The 19,872-nt window shown below is 37.3% G+C and overlaps 1 protein-coding gene across 1 annotated transcript; it reads right to left on the bottom strand.

Annotated features, from left to right (window-relative positions):
* Positions 1-3,688: 3,688 nt before the first annotated feature.
* Positions 3,689-18,110, bottom strand: LOC101852337. The gene is made up of 6 exons (XM_005102597.3): positions 17,836-18,110; positions 13,146-13,222; positions 12,403-12,495; positions 10,042-10,121; positions 9,199-9,287; positions 3,689-7,385 (listed from the first exon to the last, which is right to left on the bottom strand). Exons 1-6 carry the CDS (start codon positions 17,959-17,961, stop codon positions 7,254-7,256), a joined length of 597 nt encoding a protein of 198 aa, XP_005102654.1. The 5' UTR covers positions 17,962-18,110; the 3' UTR covers positions 3,689-7,253.
* Between the last annotated feature and the right edge of the window lie 1,762 nt (positions 18,111-19,872).

The raw sequence follows: 19,872 nt of genomic DNA, 5'->3' as shown, positions 1-19,872 counted from the left end.
AGACTGTGACAATTGGTTCGGGGGACGAGGCCATTGACATAGACAAACCTAAAACAGTTCATGAGTACAACCAGTCAAAGAACGGATGTGACAGAATGGACCTAATGGTAGGTTATTACAGTTTGCACCAGAGAAAAACAAAAAAGCGGTGGAAAAAGATCAATCACTGGATTTTTGAAAAAACGCAAGCGAATGCACATATCCTGTACAGCCTTTGCCACAGCAATGAACGGATAATGAGCTTGAAAATTTTCAAGGAAAAGCTCATGACTGAAGTGGTGGCAAAAGCTGGCAAAATTACACCTGCGACTGAAGTGAATGCCCCTCCAAAGCATGTAAATTACAAAAGAGAGGATGTCAACAAAGGAGAAAGGTATCTTGATGAATTACGCTGCTCGCATAATTTTAAAGAAATCTCTCAAAGAGCATGTAACACCAATTCAATGCTAATTCAACTACATTGGCTCCCGGTGAAAGCACGAATGCGGTACAAAATAATTGTTCTTTGTTTTAAGTGCGTCAACAACATTGCACCATCATATCTTTGTGACATGGTCGTCAAATATATACCATCTCGGCATTTAAGATCGGCGAAGAAAAGACTTTTAAGACATGTCCAAAGCAAAAGTCAGAGACTCAGAGGGAAAGCCTTTTCACACCACACCCCCTCCCTGTGGAACGCTTTGCCAGCTCATCTACGGGAGTCTACCACTTTAACAAAATTCAAATCAGCACCTAAAACGCATTTGTTTCAGTCCAGCTTCAATCAGTAATTTCCTACATTCCCAATACAAATATTATATTATGTTCTCTCAGTATTTGTATTTATTTCTGTAACAATTTATGACTGTGTGATGTCATCAATGTGTACGAGAGTGTCTGGGTAAGTTTTGTGGGATTGTCTATACTCAAGGCTGTACTGGAGAGAGAGAGAGAGAGAGAGAGAGAGAGAGACAGAGAGACAGAGAGACAGAGAGACAGAGAGAGACAGAGACAGAGAGACAGACAGAGACAGACAGAGACAGACAGAGAGACAGAGACAGAGAGAGAGAAAAAGGATTACTATCGGAGCTGAGCGCTGCATACGTTCTTTGTACTATTGTATAGCACATTGAGCACTTCTTTGTGGAAATGTGCTATATAAATGCAATTTTTTAATTATTATTATTATTGAATTTGTTGGGAAGAACAGGAACTGTGCTCATTGCAGCAAGACAGGCGCCCGCAAGAGATCTAGTTATATATGTACTGGATGCTAAAAAAAAAAACCCACTTGTGCCCTAAACATTGTTTTGTGGCTTTCCATAAAAAGAAGAGTAGAGGAAAATATCATCCATGTGGAATTGTGTGCATAAGTTGTTCATTGGGAGAAAACTATGAAAAACGATGGCCTTTTTTTATTTTGTTGTGCATGCTGTGAGATGATCCTTTGAGTACGAGAAAATTATGCACCAAAAACAGGCTACCAACTTTTTTGTATGCACCTCTGAAACATAAACAGTAAAGTTCTTGGACATTGTGTGTATATAGCAGTGCATTCATTCAGTTTGGATCACAACAGGAAAACTTCATCAGATGCAGAATGAAACGTTAGTGTGAATCATGTTTCGGTCACTGAAAACATTTTTGGGACTATTTCACCTAAAACCTTTTTTTTTTGCATGCATAATTTTTTTTCTTTCCAGAATCAATCTACAACAATTGCACATTATTTTGATATATGACACTCTCAAATGATTTGGTTTTAGGGGATGTCAGCATCAGATTTCGTAACAGGGGTGTGTGGTTTCCAAATGTGCTGAGATTTGGTTGCGTCCAACTGTGGTTTTTAGATTCAAGCAAAAAGAGTTAAGTGGAGCCACCGAGCAAGAGACTGTGTGGTGTGTAATCTTCCTGCTGCAGTGCGGGATTGGTTCAAACAGCAGGCAAACAAGCCACTGGTGTCAGGACTGCAACGCCCCCCCCCCTGTGTTATCCTGAATGCTTTATTCTATACAATCCATACATGGAGTACCAACAAGAAGCCAGGAAACAGGAGCTGGGAGGTTACAAGAGTTGGAAACTTCAATAATTCAAGGATTAACTGGCACTGTCAACTCAATGCATATATGCCAATGGGACTGAAAAATGGTACAGGGTTAACGCCCCTATCAACACTATTAGGTTATTTAAGAGTCGGGACCTCCGAGCTTAACGTTCATTTCCGAAAGGACCGAGCCAAATGGAAAATTCTTCCCCAAGGACACAACGTTGGACCGAGCTGAGGCTCAAACCCCCAAACCTGCGGTCTCATGATTACAAGTCCGATAGCGTAACCACTAGGCCGTCAATGTCACCCAAAGGTTCTATTTTCAGTCCGAAAATTACAATACCTGTTGTAAATGAGTTATGTTATTTTATAAATATTTTTTTAATGCAGAAGTGTTTTACACCCTCATCGACACAATTTTGACAAATTAAGACGAGAGTTTCAGCTCTGCCTGTCAAAGTCAAGGCCAACAAGAGCTGAGAGGAATATAACGTCCCATCTGAAAGAGGGAAGATACTCAATAAAAATATTCCCCCTTGGGAATCGTACTCTGGTCTTCTGTGTATGATGCGATGGCGAAGTGTCCAACCACTAGCCTTCACTACAGACGCTGGTTAAAACATAATTTTTTTCTTTTATTTTTCCACAGCCTAAAGCTGATGATGATGATGCTGGTGTCACTAATGGAGAGATAAACAAAGGAAAGAGAGACAAAGATTCAGGCCACTCAACAAACTAAATAATTTGTTAGATCCAGAGCTAAAATTTATACAACATCTAGATACCCTTTTCCTCAACCCTCCATGACAGGAGAGTGAAACATTTAGGAAAATTGGATCTACTATTTATTATTTCAGCAGTGCAACTCCCTGCCCTCTGCCTCTTCACTACAGATCTAGCAGAATTCAAGGCCTACCTACATTACAATACACACGCCTATTTTTCTTCCCCTCCCCCCCCTCCCTTTCTTACTCCTGACCCTTATTTCTTTTCCCTTTCTTAACTCTTTCCGGATGTATGGCCGGTATATCGGCAGGAGTCCATAACCCTAGCGGACATATCACCGATACATCGGCTGTGATAGAGTACCTCAAATTTGTTTCGTTTTAACACGATCCGTCATTTATAATTACTTTTTATTGCTATTGAAAAACTCGTAAAGGATTTAGGAAACGAAAATATCTCGTTTCACTTTGTCAAAACGTGTGAACTAGTTTTTGCGGTCTTGCACCAACAAAATAATGTAACCGGACTCAGTATAAATATCATAACTCAAACAAAAATTGGAATATTGCTTTCAAATAAAAAGTTGCGCATTCAGAAATTTATGGATTATGCTCTTGGCCTGTGTATGATAACATAGCTATGCTGATTTGCTTTGACATGATTGGCGAATTAATTTTTTCCGTAAAAATTTATTTTTCTCATCACTATTCTAATGCATACTTATGTTCAAAATTAATCCTTGTTTCATATTGAAATGTATTTCTCACTCAATTTCCTTCAATTTGGTATATCATATGTTACGTTTTGAGAGAGGGCAATGCTTCTATGAAGTTATTTTGTACACCATCTGCGTAGCCATATCGAGCCGCAAGTTAATTTTGTCTAGACCCCCCAAAAAAACTACGTCTGGAAAGAGTTAACTCCTATTTTCTATTTTTTCCACAGATTAATGAGTTATGAAGAATACTACAAAATATGCTCACGAAGTAGTTTCTTTAATATCTTGTGGCCAAGAAATCACAAACGCATAGGTTATCAAACTCATATCAGACAAAACCGCAGTCAGAAACAGGAAGAAATTAATTTCTTATACTCAAATTGTGGAGCAGTTATGACATTCTTTTGCTTTATAATTTATAAGTGACATTTGTATACCACATGCAGTTTCAAATCTTCGGGTTGTGCAGGAAACGTATGCGCATTTATTATTTCCATTTCATGTCAACAAAAACAGGGAAAAAAATCCCTTCATTTCTTTAGATCAAACTTCAACTTACCAATGCAAAGAGTGGAAATACTTCATCATAACTGTGTGTGTGTGAATTGACAGAGTTTAGAAGTCGAGAATGTAGGTCATCACCAGCCCGTGTGAATGTACAAATCCCAGTGGGCACCCCAGTGAAGACACCTAGAGATTGTGTCACTTGCCCTTCTTTGAAGAAGGCAAACTAATTTCTTAGACAAAATCTACAGAGACAGAGAAGGAAAGTGTATGCTTTGAGACTTTCTGCCGCAGCAGTGAAGAAAGCTTACAAAGTGAAAGAAAACAAACAAAAGATGAAGAGGCAGAGTGGGTAAGACAAAGTAAAGAATATGAAAATCAAATAAGTCGTCTAAATTAAAGTGAAAGCTCATTAATTACATTGCCTCAATTGAAGAGTTAAAGAAAGAAAATGCTTCCCTGTAAGCACAGATCAAAAGACTGCATAATGAATCCTTTGTTGTCAGTGAAAAGTGTGATGTTATGAAATGACAAGTGAAAGACCAAAGCAAGCAGCTTGCTGATTCAGATAATTATTTAAAAGTTCTGAAAAGTAATCAAAAATTTTTCCCACTTGGGAATCAAACTCAGGTCTCCTGCGTGCAGCAGCGAAGTGTCTAACCGTTGCTTCGACAACCCGTGGATTTCATCAATCATGCCGATCAAACATTTCAAAGAGCTCAGCACAAACTTTCACTGCTGGGACAATCACAGCCAGCCACAACGTGGTGAGGAGGGATTTCATGCTCTGTACAAAGTCAGGAACGTAATCAAATATAACGATGGAGAACTTCAAAACGCATTTTGAGGCTGGCCGTGAGCTGAGTGTTGACGCGTGTATAGTGGGTTTCAAAGGAAGACTTTCCTTCAAACAATACAAGCCTGCAAAGCCAACTAATTTGACCAGTGTGTGATGCCAAGATTAGGTTCAGCCAAGGTAAAGACAGTTTTACTGGCAGGTCCAGCTACAGAGACGACTTTGCATCAATCACTTTTCAGGATGGCTTCAGCGATTTAAACACTGTAATGGCATTTCCCAGAAGGTGGTTTCTGTTGAAGTGGCAGCGGTTCAAGAAGACATTGGTTCTGACTAGAAATCAACTGTCTTACAAGAGCTCCTCAAGATTATCAGCCAAGAGATATCTACAATGCTGATGAAACTGGGTTGTTTTATCGCTGTCTTCCAGACAAAACACTGGCCTACAAGTTGGACAATGTGCATGGACACATGCAGCCCAGGGACCAACTGACCGTTCTTCTGGCTGCCAATATGGATGGCAGAGACAAACTTCTACTTTTGGTAATCGGAAAGGCCAAAAAAACCCACTGCTTCAGAGGAGTTGTACAACTTCCTTGTGACTATTACGTCAACAAGACTAATTGGCACATTCAAGGAGCGGGTTCGGAAGCAGGACAGAAAAATGGGGTTAGGGGCAGAAAGATTGTGCTTCTAGGGGATAACTGCCCTGTCCACCCTGAAGTCGCAAGGCTGCTCGAGAAAAAACTAGTGTTTCCACCCCCCCTAACACAACCAGCGTATTGCAGCGTGTGATCAGTGGATTTTTCAAGCGTTCAAGCGGCTTTATCTCAAGAGTATTTTGCACCAGTAGCTGTCAAATCTGGATTCTGGTGGAAGTGCTGACAGCATGCGCATCACAGTCCTTGATGCTATGTTCACGATGCAATCAGCATCTAGGGACGTTGCATGGTCCACCATAAGCAACTGCTGGTGACTTGCTGGCTTCTCTTTAGCACCCTTGTCTTCTGAAGACTCTGATGAACATAAACCAGAGGTCGAGCAGGAAACAGTGGAGTTCGTCAACCTGTTTGAATGCCTTGCATCACTGTTACCAACACAGTTGAGCACAACCATTCAATTTATTTACATTGACACTAGTGTGCAAACATCAGCAGTGCCTTCCGAAGCTGAAATTGTGGAGCAAGTGAAGGAAGCTTCTACTTCTCAAATAAACAGTGAAGACCATGAGCAGATACATGTGACAGTGAGCTTCGCGGAGGCAAAATAAAGAGTGGAGAAATTGAGAAACTAATTCGTAGTCAATTGGGGGTGGTGGCGGGGGATCAATTTTTTAATGTTCTTGGGGACATGCAAAAGTATGTTATGGGCGTAGGAGAAAAGGAGAAGCAGCAAACATCCATAAGCTTCCTTTTTTCCTTCTCTTGGGAAGAAATAAGTTACTGCACATGTACTGTGTATACTATTCCTATTACTATGACCAAAAAGGACTACGTGAGAAAAAGTATGTTCGTGGGGGTGCATTGACTGAATTAAAAAACTACTGATATAAAGAGCTATTTTTACTGCCCGGACTTGTTCTTTATATTCAGTGTTTCACTGTATTTTGCACAACAAAGTTTTACTCTCAAAGGGAAGAAAAGATGGGGCTACACGAGTTTCTCACAACTGTAGGAGAAGAACTTTTCGACGACTACATAAAGCAGAAATCTTCCACTGAAACACTAGAAGACACACCACTTAAAGCCACCCTTTACAGAGGTGACTGAATTGGAAACATTTTCTGAGTCTTTCGTCTCGAACTGCAAAAGATAAACCCCGAAGAAGGTGCAAAGTGAGCGTGGAGAAAGCGAAAGCTGATCCCAAGAGAGACCAAAAAAAAGCAGGAAAAGAACAGAGACGAGATGGTGGTGTACTAAGTGCCAGACACCACAAGACACAGAGCAGCAGTGCTTCGAGGACTCGTGCACAATATTGAACTACCTAGACTAATTCTGTGTGTAAGTCATCATAAACTTATCAATTCAGTTTTCTTTGTTTCGTTATATATTTTTGAGCATATGTATAGTATTTTATATATTTTTTAACAGAAATAACAACACTCTCACAAAAGCAGCAAAAATCTTGTACAGGATAGTTCGGCCAAAAAGAAAAAGTTTTTGTCACTAACATTTATTGTATTTTGAGAATCTGTAAAACATAAACAAAATAACCAAAATTCTGTTTTGTAAAGCCAAACATCTCCTACTGAAACTGACCAATTTTCATAACTCTAACATAAATACAGAGTAGTTCAATTTTGAAAAAGGTAAAAAAAAAGCTTGAAGACAGCAGCTTGGTCTGAACTAAGGCCCTGGCAGGGAGTGATTTAATATGGGGGAAAGAAAAGAAGTACGACCTTCCAGTGGCATCCTCTAAACAACGGCATCCACACATTTACAATAATTACACTTTCTGTTTCACCCGTTACAACTGTCTGGTCACAGGTCGGCAGTTGTCTTGACAATGGTGGCATCAATGATCAGGCGGCTAACATCACAGCCTACAGGTGGGCAGTACACTGACAACAGGTGAGACGGGACCTGCAGCACCGGCCTGGACTGTCCTGATCCCTGGCCAACAGGAAGAATAATTTATAAAGCAATTGAAATTGTTATGTTTTATATCTGTCAACAAAATTAATTCTTAGTATATTGAAGGTTAATCCATGTTTACTATACAGCCAATTTTTGTCATATCCAATTTTCATCCATCTGTAATTTCCAAATAACTTTTCCCTTATTTCATCCAACTACATTAAGGGGTCTAGCGGGTAATGTTTTTGGTCAATTTTTTATGAAATTATTGATTTTCTGGAAAGCAGCTTTTTAACATCTTTGATCATTGCTGAATTAGATTTTCTGGTCCATTTGATTTTAAAAATTTGATAAAACAGGTGAAAATATGTCTCAAGCGACCTCACCCCCCTCTTGCAAAAAACTACTGCTTGGTCACTTTTGCTCTCTTTTTTTGTTACATTTTGTGTCTACTTAGTTCACTTAACTTGTATAAATGAGGCTATTTGTAACTGTACAGAAATGAGATTTCATATGTGATTAGAAATAACAGTGCATATGGAACTGGAACCTCTAGAAGGAACAAACCCTCAAATTACACAGTGGCATTTTTAAATTACGCCTTTTTCTAAAAAACTTTTATTTTTGAAAGACTCTTCATCACTAAAATCTTAAAATCTGAGCTACTAATCAAGATAATGTACTGAAACTTTCCAAGTATGTGCAGATTTGGTAGTTACAGGTGCCTAGCTAGTTATATTTGAGAAAATTTACTTTATTTGAGAAATCTGCATTTGAAATTGATTTTGCGTTTAAAATTGGTACAAAAAAAGGGACATTACTTTGAAATCCCCCAGAAATTCCAGAATAATGGAAGCATACCTAAATAACCCAGCCAGGCACCTATAACTATAATTATTAACTTGATATTTATTATAAAATTATAATTATGTCTTTTGGTTTTCAAAACTTTAAGATTTTCCCAAGTATTGCATAAGTTCAATATGGCCGCCAGTGTTACATAACACTTTGGGTCAAATTGTTTTTAAACATTTTGATTTATTTCTAGGAGGGTACCACACATTTTGGGAAAGTTTGGTTTCAAAAGATGCATAAATAACAAAGATAGCTTTTCTTGGTAGCTAGACCCCTTAAAAAAAAAACCCCACCAAACCAAGCAACATGCAGAAGGTTAAAGTTCAATTCCCGCTTTGAGAGGAGTTTTCGATCAAACAACTCTGTCAGTCTGCAGGAAATTGTATCTCCTCATGCAATAAACATAGCTTAATTATAGATAAAATGGATTGGAATAGACTTCTTAGATTTTTGTAATGACTGTAAACAACCAACCATGCCATTTGCTGGTTCAGCTGGCACACCAGACAAAGCGTACTGACTGCCGGTGAGCTGTATACTACTAAGAGTTAATATGATTTAGGAGACAGGCTGCTTTGGCCCTGTCTCTCAGATGGACAGTACACACAGACAAAAGGTGAGGTGGGACCCGCGGCATCGGCCTACACTGTTCTAATCCCTGGATACGAGGAAACATAAGATATAGAACAAAGTTGTATGGAGTCTTATTTCTGTAGCTATTTTAGCACTTAAAACTTAAAACAATATCATTATCTAGTAAAAATAGGGTAAACATATTTGCTAAGAAAAGTACTCCAGACAACATAAGCTTCCTTTATCGACCAATGGCGGAAAATGTCTGAGCACACACACAACATATATTACACTCACTTATTCTCTCACACAGAAACACATACGCACAAGTCTGAGTACACACTCAAATATATGTACTCACTAATTTTCACACACACATACACATGCAATATACACACTCACTTGACTTATACATAAATACCTTAATTAAAGAAGCAAAGTGGATGGGAAGATGATACTGGCTTGCAAACTGTTCAATCTCATAGGTGTCCTTTGGGCAGAAGTCTTCACCTGTAAAAACATTTTCTAATGTACTTAGTGTGTATATAATATTATATAAGTATGTGCGCATTATATAATCTTTAAAGATTAAACAAACACTTCTATTCCTGTTCAAATGATATGAATTATCCTTTGAACTTAAAATAAATTGTGGTCAACACATTATTCCTATTTGACTGTTGAGAATTTCCCTTGAACTTATGAAAATAAATTGTGCTTAATTATAACACCAACCCTATATCGCTGGACATGCAAAGAAAAATGTGTTCAAAGAAGGATATACAATTTTCTCAACTTTTTTTTGTTCAGCTTTTCTCCCTTTAAAATGTTGTTTTAGTTTTAGTTGAGGTTTTACGGCGCTCGCAACTGCATAAGGTCATATGAGTGCCAGAAGATTAAAGGTGTTACAAGAGAGTAACAAACATAAAAAAGAAGAAGGGGAGATACGGACGATAGATGTTTGATAGGAAAAAAGAAGTAAACCACACCAGTGCACCCGCCAACCACCCACCTTTAAAATGTTATGTAATATTTAAATGCATCGTCATGAAATCCCAAAGGGGTTAAAAACATCAACATGATTTTTAAAACATGAGTCTGGCATTCTTTTCTCCTGCCATCTTCATATACTTACCTAAGTCATTTAATTGCACAAAACGATAATTTTTAAAAAATAACAACTATGAATTTCGATGTCACTGTCTCTTTTAAGGAGGTCTGGTTTTTAAAAAAACGTTAACTTCTGACATAACATCACCCTCACCTGAAACAACCAGTATGAAGCACTTTCCCAGAAAATACCTGACATCTATGAAAGGAAGACTATCTTTGATTGTCTTCAAACTGAAAAATATAAAATTGAGGTATTTCAGTTTTTGTAAGAGTTTTACAGCACTTGCAACACAGTAAGGTCATATAAGTGCCAAAGAAAAGATGTGTTACAAGAGAGTAACATGCACAGAAAAGGAGGAGAGATAAGGACGATAGATGTTAGATAGGAAAGAGGGGGCAAGCGACATCAGAGCACCCACCAAATCTATCATATTTATGTAAAACAAAACAGAATACTGGAAGAAAAAAAAAAAACCAACCACAAACCTATCAATTCACATATCTCTAAAATGATATCAAGCGTAAGGGCACACAAAGTTAACAAAAGCCTGTACTGTTTTGTGGTTCCTAGTCCTAGCTTCAGTTTGAAAATGAAAAAGCTAGATTACACAATAAGTCAGCAAGTGCAGGGAAAATGCAAGACAGAGAGACAAAAATCAGAGGGGAAAGAAAGAAGGACCTACGAGTGGAACCATCTAATCACCTGTAAGTATTATATCTGTAATCACAGTAACCAGGGTTGGTGATTTTTTTTTTTTTCATAAAAATAAAAAAAATCGATTTTATTTATTTAAATCATGATTTTTTTAATTTAAATCAGATTTTTTTTTTTTTTTTAATTTTTAAAAAAATGTCGACACAGTTTGGGATTTTTGGTTGCTAAAAGTATGTTCTTTTAGTGCAAAATGCATTGTCTTTATTTTAACTAATGATTAATTTAAGCAACCGCAAAAGAAAGCCTTAATATGCTATTATATATATATATATATATATATATATATATATATATATATATATATATATATATATATATATATATATATATATATATATATACATATATATATATATATATATATATATATCAGTGAATTATGGCTACAGACAAAAAATGAAGAAAATGTCAGTCTAAAAGGAGGGGGGGGGGGGTAATTATGCATAGATAAACTTGCATTTTATTACAGTGTGTGTGAGTGTGTGCACGCGCTTGTGTTTGTCTAAAAAGAAAAAGAAAATGTTAATTTCAATAATGAAAAAAAAGTAAATTGAATGCTGTATTATTTTAGAGTGACAGGGGTGAAAGCAGACTTTTAAGCATGATTTTATTAGTCTAATAAACCTTATATATACTGTTTTATAAAACCAAGGAAAGGAATTCTGAATATTTAAAGATGTAAAAACAGAATACATTTTTTAAAAAGTGATTTAAATCACTGAGTTTTATTTTTAAAAGCAAGTTGATTTAAAAATTTTTTTAATCAACTGATTTAAATTGACCTGATTTAAATCAACCCAACCCTGATTTCAATTATTTAAAAAAGTCAATTGAATACTGTATTATTTTACAGTGACAGGGGGGAAAGCAGACTTTTAAGCTATATTATATTAGTCTACTAAACCTTATCTGTTTAATAAAACCAAGAAAAGGAATTCTGAATGTTCAAATATGTAAAAACTGAATACATTTGTTAAAAAGTGATTTAAATCACAGATTTTTATTTTAAAAATCAAGTTGATTGAAATATAAAAAAAATCAACTGATTTAAATCAACCCAGCTTTGATTTCAATTATGGAAAAAAAAGTAAATTGAATACTGTATTATTTTACAGTGACATATGGGAAAGCAGACTTTTAAACATGATTATATTAGTCTACTTAACCTTATATCTGTTTTATGAAACCAAGGAAGGGAATTCTGAATGTTGAAATATGTAAAAACTGAATAAAAATAAATTTTTTAAAAAGTGATTTAAATCACTGATTTTTATTTAAAAAATCAAGTTGATTTAAATCAAAAAAATCAACTGATTTAAATCAACCCAACCCTGACAGTAACGCAGTAATTTCATAAAAAGAATATCGTGATGACAGCAGCACAATTTAAACCAGCATTTTAGAAGAGAGGGAAGACGGGACATCTTAATTAAAATCTTATTTTCATTTCAAATCCTGTTTGTTCTATCGGAGTACAGAACAGCACATTAAACAAACAGCGGTCATTTCGGAGAAATATGATACAGACAAATGTAAAAACAAAAGAAGGATAGAAAAGAAGTAAGATCCATTTTAACCCCCCAACCACCTATTTTCATTTCCAAATAATAGTTATGACAGCATATGTAACTATCAAGAAAGTTTTAAAACATATTAGATGGTTAACACAGAAATAGAATAGCAATCAGTTTCCGCTAATTATTCATTCTGAATAACTTGGCTTTCCATACACAATGTACATTTCATAATTAAGCTGTTCTGTCCCGAACATCAGAAATTTAAATCTCAATATTGTACCTGTCTCCACTGAACACTTTGTAAACCAAAGCAATTGCATCAATAGGTGCGCTCTTGTTGCCACTTTCAAGAGGTAAGGATTTTGTGTAACGTCTGCAAGACAAAAGATTGATAGTTAGATAATCCTCATAAAATATAATTATGCATGTTCTGACCTCTTGCACATGGACTGTGCTTGTTAAATTTTGGACATAATCATCTGTCAATGAAGATCAGAGGCCACGAAACTGCCAATGAATCCAACATATTTCAATTAGAAAAAACCCTAAGTAGCGTCCGGCTTGTTTTAAATACAAAGAATAAAAAATCTAGATATAATACAAGAAATTTTTTTTTACCGTAAATTCTGTTCACTGTTTCCATATGTTGGGTGTTCGTAAATTATGACTGCTTTGTTGATCAGGTGCATCTGCCCAGGCCTTTGTTCCATAAATTACTATCTAAAATGCAGAATCTTAGCCGAATATATAGTCTTTCAGAGCAAGATCTTACGGGTGACTTTTGTGTCTTCTGAAAACATCGAGATCTTAAACGAACTTAGGCATAGATTACTATATTACAAAGAGGAGAAAAGCATCATTATCTAAGCCAAAAATGAAGCCAGTTGCTTAATATTAACAATCCTGAGAATAAAATGGCCAGTCTCGAGAGACGACTGAGATTATTATGGACTGGCCTGAGCTCAGCGAAGGAGATTCTCTTGGGCTTCAATAAGGGTCCATAGAGAAAACAATCGCACTTACACTAGGACTCCATTATCCCCTTCTGTGAATGTCTTCAAATCATCAGGAACTGTTAAACAGCCTTCTGACGCTACAACCTGAGGAAATGAATAATACACAAGTTATGAAGTACTAAAAGATGGGGGGGGGGGGGGGGGGGGGGAGTTTAGAGCGTTAAACATGGCTAACTAAATAGTTGTTTCCTTTCTTCAACATTTAAATTTCAGCAACAAGTTTTGCTTGTGAAATACTTTGATGATTTAAAAGCAGTCTTATCAGTAACATTTAAATCTTTTCTTCTGCACTGGAAGAACCGTGGCCAAATTTTTTCAACAACAAACATTGCAACATCATTTAATATAATATGTGTGTAATAGTAATAGTAGCAAAAACTTTTGTACCAATTGAAAAAAGGTAAGTATGTAAACTACAAAAATTTCAAATTTAGTATCATTAATTTTTACAAAATAGTGTTCAGATGCACATAACCTCCACTTGATAAATATTTTTTAATGTGTTCACTGTGAATTATGTGCAAAACAAGTCAGCTTGAAAAACTGAGAAGACTTAAAAGTAAAAATAAAAGAATGAATGAAGAATGAGCCATTACTATGTTCTAGAAACTAACTTTTCAATGTAGCTGTGCATGCAAAATTTATCTGTTTCATGTGAAAGGCCTGTGTCTCCTGAGAATTTGGGTACTATTCTTTTACATTTCTGTCAATTTTTAAGAAAATGACAGCTTTATAAACAGTCAAATCGCAAGACGGAATCGCAAAGGAGCCAGAAAAAAATTCTGCATTAGACATTATCCGTCTTACACAGAGGGGAATTTAGTGGGGAGATGAGACAAAAGGGGGAGGGGGGGGGCGCGGCGTTCATAGGCCCAGTAGGTGGGATCAACGGCTGCTTGTCTGGTCGGCAAGCAATCACAAGTGGTCAAAACTTCACACCTCTCAGCTGCTATCCTCTCTGATAATGACATACGTCAGTCTTATTTATCCAAATACCACCAGTGTTTGCATTCCATAGGACCACTGTTTGACCTATTAAAACAGAATCGTTTGAACATCTCCTTTGCTTCCATCCTTAGCCCAACCCATCATTGTAATAAGCACAGTCAACCAATGCCACCCTTCATCATCATCATCATCATCATTGCCTTTCTCACCCTGCACCAGGATATAGGCCACGGACAAACACCTTCCATCTTTCTCTATCCTGAGCTAGCCTCTTGATGTCATTCCATGATAACAACGATTCAAGGAACTGGCTGGCTGTACAATCAGGGCGGCAGATTTTTCTTTCCGTTTCCGATTTGGACAGGTTTCCGTATTATAAAGAGGTAATTAAAGAGGAATATATCAAGGGGGGAGCGGGGAGATTCCGTTAAGACAGGTTTCTGTTTTACACAGGTTTCCGTTAAAGCAGGTTCGACTGTATACTCATATATTGCGAAATTCGCTAACTGGCTGCAACCCCATGCTTGGCAGATGATGAAACAGTACCAAGTGCACCAAACATTTACACATGAACAGACTACAATCACAAATTATAACACAAGATATGCGAGTATTTTTTTTTCAAGACTGTGAGATTACTGCAAATCAGTATTCTATTGCCTCAAATTTGGTGATTTGTCACTATTTCGACAAAACTTTCATCACTGCCCGAGCCCATGTCTCTCAATGACCATGTAGCCAGTGATACAGCTCTACACTTACTGAGCGTACCAAGTGCTCCTTGTGTAGTGGTCATACTAACCTAACTGGAGTTTCACGGAGCAAAATAATCCCAAACTGATAACTATTTTAATAGAAATCAATCTGGAGTGTCTACGTATACGGTTTCCCCGACACCTAGCCCCAGTGTCTACGTATACGGTAACCGGGCACGTAGTCTCAGAGTCACGTACACAGTAACCAGGCATGGAGCCTCAATATCTACGTAAACAGCAACCGGGTATGTAGGCCTAGTCTCAGTGTCACGTCACGGTAACCGGGCAGTTCAGAACTCCATGTTCAGTTTTTGTCATCCCGTGTTGCCTTCAACCCCACCCCTCCCCCGACTGTACCTTTAAAAAAAATCAATAATCCCCCCATTCCGGAGCCCTCTACAGTAATACTCTACTTCGCAGCACACAGACTTTGAATGAACTTTGGTGACCCCAACTGGTAATGATTAGGCCTACGTGATGCGAACGCACAGGTTCACTGACCGGTCACGATGGCGAACCCGACAAGACGTTTTTGTATGTCTATCTTAAATTTTTTCATCAAGTGGCAGCACAGGACAAAAACTATTGATTTATTTTCATTCCGGTTACAGTGCATGTACGTAGACTGTCGTAGATATTGAGACTAGAATCTAGATCTAGATATCTAGATCTAGAAATCTAGTTTTACTGCCTGATTGATAACGGAGTGTCTCGTGTTACGTTTACACGGTAATCGGGCATTCATCTAGATCTAGATCTATATGAGCAATTGCCAAAACGTGAGACTCTCTTGAGACTCAGTGGTGCAAAAAAAATTTTCTTACCAATTTGACTCTCTTTTCTGTCAGTCACAGATTGACATTTAGTGCTCATATCCTAGAGTATCAGAGCAAGGTGATGTACGGTTTTGGAGATATGGGTCTATTGGTTTGGCAACCACTGTACTTCTTGTATGTAACAGTGATGACAAAAACAGATAAGCAGCAAGGCAAATTATGGACTTTAAATTCCATTTGTTTATTAAACAAAGACTTTGTACACTATGAACTCCATTCATAATGGTAATATGAATGACAAGCTTTGTAACAATGACGCAGTGCACAGAACATGTCATCATTGTTATGTACAAGAAAGGATACACATTGGACATTATCATTGACAACACATCACAATAGTGAAAGGCTGTACAAATAAAGTTATCAAAGCCTCAGTACCAGAAAAACACATGTGTAAAACAATTTTTAAACTAATATGAGGCAAAAGCACAAAATCAATTGAGCTGACCTGTACATAACAGTGATGACAAACATGACTTGTACATAACAATGATGACACAATGTACAGGAAAAGACAAAAGTCTTGCCTCCAGAGAGAAAAGCGCACTTTAAGAATTAAAAAAAAAACAGGAGAGGTTTCTTTTGCTTTGAAACAGATATCAGGTCATATCAAAGACAGTGGACGATCACCACTATGTTGCTAATTATGACAAACAGTACTCGTACATAACAGTGATGACAAAACATACTGGGAAAAGGAAAAATCATGCCTACAGAGAACAAATTTGCACCAAGAGATACACAGATCAATAAAGGCGTATTTTGCTTCTAAATGAATCTTGCATGTATGAAATGTATGTTGAAAACTTATTGATATTAGCAATGATGACAAATATTACTTGTACATAACAATGATGACACAATGACACAATGTATTGGAAAAAGGTATATCATACCAACAAAGAACAAATGTGTATTTTTGAGTTAGACAGATAAACAAGGACATGTTTGTTTATTTGTTTGAGTAAAGAGAGCACACATTACTTTAAAAATGTTTGCTCTTAGGACAATGTAATTTCTCGTACGTCAGTCAGTCTTGTACGGCTGCATGACGACACCCCAAACGTCATCACTGAGCACAAAAGCTAAATCTATAACCACAGAAATGATCCATCTCTCGAAGTTTGTTCACACATCACCCTCTTGTTCCAGGAATCCAGTGTAAACAGCGCAATTTCACTCAAATATTCAACAGAGTAGCCTAAAAACACGCAAAACAGCCCAGTACGTCACATTCAACACAAAATACTTGTGCGTCACCGGGCGCTGAAGGCAATGACTACTTTCGTTTTTCTGTTTCCCCCGTTGCTTCCGTTGTTCTGGAGAAGCGGGTAAGGGGAAGTCACTCAAGAACACAATTATATCCGGGCACTGTTGATGACCCGTTCAAAACAAAAGTGGGCGAAATTCGGACTTCCGGCACGTCGCAAATTGACGACAATAACGGCGAATGTTAAACAGCCGATCGAAATCGTAGATCTAGGAACCCGATGTTCCTTTCGCGCATCGTGGCTTTTGAAGTATTGAATAAACGACGATAGGCAAAAAGATTTAACCAGCTACGGTGATTCTACTGAAAAATAATGGTGTTTTCTGAAACACCTAGTCCGTGACGACACGACAGCCGCACAAGTAATCGGAATTGTTCGTCTATTTGCAAACAAATAAACCGATTTCTTGAGCAAGTTAACCTTTCTCAATGACAAATAGCATAGGATCAAAGCACACGTAAAAAAAACCCACCCAAAAATACTAAATTTTGGACATTCTTGGAAGTTTGCATTGGTGTGCTCAAAATGACACTCCAGGAATCACTAAAAAACGAACATTTTTGGCACAAAATTTACAAACTCAAGATTATAAAGCTGACATGGGGTCTGAAACTGCTAATGCAGGTTCTGCATCCTATATTTGACGTGTGTATACGTTTTGGAGGAATAAATACTAATGCATCACATTTTATGCACACTAATATGTGAGATGTGTGTGTTTTTCCCCACGTTTTGGCAATGGCTCATATCTCGATAGAAGGTCTAGATCTATATCAAAATCTAGATCTATATTCTAGATCTAGAATCTAGAGATATAGATCTATATCTAGATCAAGATCTAGAAAAATCTAGAGCTAGCTAGACTCTAGAGTAGCCTACAAACTTACCAATAAAGTCTGCGGGCTGTAAATGTTCCTCAAAACATGGTGAGGACGAATAATCTTGGAAGATAAACCCTCATTTTGACTGGTGGAAAGGTTATTGCTTTCACTTTCATTTCCATTAATTTCCATGGTCTCCAGCCACCTCTCTCATTCAACTTTGGACACTTAATATAAAATTAAGTTTTAGTAGATCTAGAATCTAGATCTAGAATCTAGATTACCATCTGCCATCTACCGTTTGTTTTCGCCGCTTTTCCGCAGTTTTCGACCTCTAGAGTCTAGAGTGATCTGCCCCTGGCCCCTGTCTATATATATACAAAACGAAGATTTTGGCAATAGAAGTTCAGTCGCAACCCATTGGTATTTAAAAAGTTTTGGGAATAGCGAATCCACAGCGGAGATATGGTAATATAATAATATGTAAAATTGACAAAACAAAGGCGTATAATTATTTTTTTAAATCACGAAATGGTTGTAAAATTACCATGCGAATTTCTATACACAATTTCACCATTTTATCCCAATACATCTAGAATCTAGATATAGAATAGATCTAGATATATATCTAGAATCTAATCTCCAGATCATGACGCCCTTCATTTTTTTTTCCGTTTTGAGACAATTTTGCTGCAAAAAAAAACTAAATTTCTTTATTTCGCCGATCACTTTTGTTGGCCGACGCTTCTGTCTCTGTAATTTTAGAAAAGGAGGTTTCCGTTCACTAACCGTGCGCAGTTTTGAGAGTATAGATATCTGAACCTTCTAATTTTTGCATCTCTAAGATTTGCTCCATTCCAGTAGAATGTAAATATCATGCACCGATCATTCCTCGAAAAGAGGCCCAGCTAATTGTGTATAGGCCTAAATCTCGACTTCTGGAGAAGCGTCGGGTCTCTCAGATGTAATATGTAATCCCCCAACCCCCGAAAAAAACCCACCCAAAAAACAAAACCCCACCGAGTGGTGCATTTGTTCTAGTTATTTACTAGGCTTATGAGTCTGTATCTGCGAGTCCGTTTATGCTTTGAATTGCTTTCTTCAGGCTATGTAGTGTCGTGTCGTCATGTGTGCGTGCGTGCAGGTAATTATAGATTTTTTTAAATTTTTTTGTGGGGGGGGGGGGGGGGGGGGCGCACTGTTTTCACCTCAACTCGCCCTGCTTTGCTCACCTGCAGTGTGGTCCTACCCTAGCAATATGGACAACTTTGGTAAAAATCCCCACGAACTGCAGTCTTTTCTTATAACGTAACTTAACTTAATTAAGATCTTATAGGACTTGGCTATGGTGCCAGAGGGAATATGCGCAAGGGAGAGGGAAATTAGGGATTTGGAGAGTGGGGGTGGACCAGGGAAGGGATGAAGGAGAGAGGAAAAATGAGAGAGAGAGAGAGAGAGAGAGAGAGAGAGAGAGAGAGAGAGAGAGAGAGATTTTAATTTAGTTTTAGTAAAAAAATTTACGAGCTTGCAACTGCATAACATACGCACATGCGAAACACAAGTTGGTATTGCATTCACAACAGTTCACAGCACGGTTTGGTTTGGTCAATGATCAGATTAAAATGGTAAAGTAGAAACCTCAGTCTAAAGATGTTAGTTTATAAATCAAAATAATCGTATACAATTTATTGTAAAAGCCAGATGCCTTATAAGATCGAGAAATCTGTTGGGATCTACGACGGAGAATACTTGTAATTTTGTACATTGTGTTTTACAACTTACAATGTACGTCTTTCGGGTCTCTCAAAAGTCTGGACATTCTATAAATATCACTTTTGTGTCTAGATCTAATGGTGAAACATGTGCTGCACCCGACATAGAACAGTTTTCTCATCTCAATGAATTATTAAGGTGGTATTTTTTAAAATTATGTGTCAATGAGGTGTTTCCGATACACAATCTAGTAAAAAATAACTTCTTCTCTTCTGGAGAAGCTGAAAGGTTTTCGTGGACCCAGTTTGGGCATGGCGTTGTAAAGTTATTTGTTTACTCCAGCGTGTGTCTCCTCCACACTGGAGAGAGAGAGAGAGAGAGAGAGAGAGA

Source organism: Aplysia californica, unplaced genomic scaffold, assembly GCF_000002075.1.
Source record: "Aplysia californica isolate F4 #8 unplaced genomic scaffold, AplCal3.0 scaffold00332, whole genome shotgun sequence".
NCBI lineage: Eukaryota > Metazoa > Mollusca > Gastropoda > Aplysiida > Aplysiidae > Aplysia > Aplysia californica.
This window is presented reverse-complemented; position numbering and strand designations above follow the sequence as displayed.

Bases quoted from the DNA above. Each gene is read 5' to 3' on its own strand.
- LOC101852337 (XM_005102597.3), bottom strand. From the start codon at position 17,961: ATGGAAATTAATGGAAATGAAAGTGAAAGCAATAACCTTTCCACCAGT. The intron at 13,223-17,835 runs GTAAGTTTGTAG...TCATTTCCTCAG, and splicing joins ACAGCCCGCAGACTTTATTG to GTTGTAGCGTCAGAAGGCTG. The intron at 10,122-12,402 runs GTACAATATTGA...TATATTTTTCAG, and splicing joins AAAGTGTTCAGTGGAGACAG to TTTGAAGACAATCAAAGATA.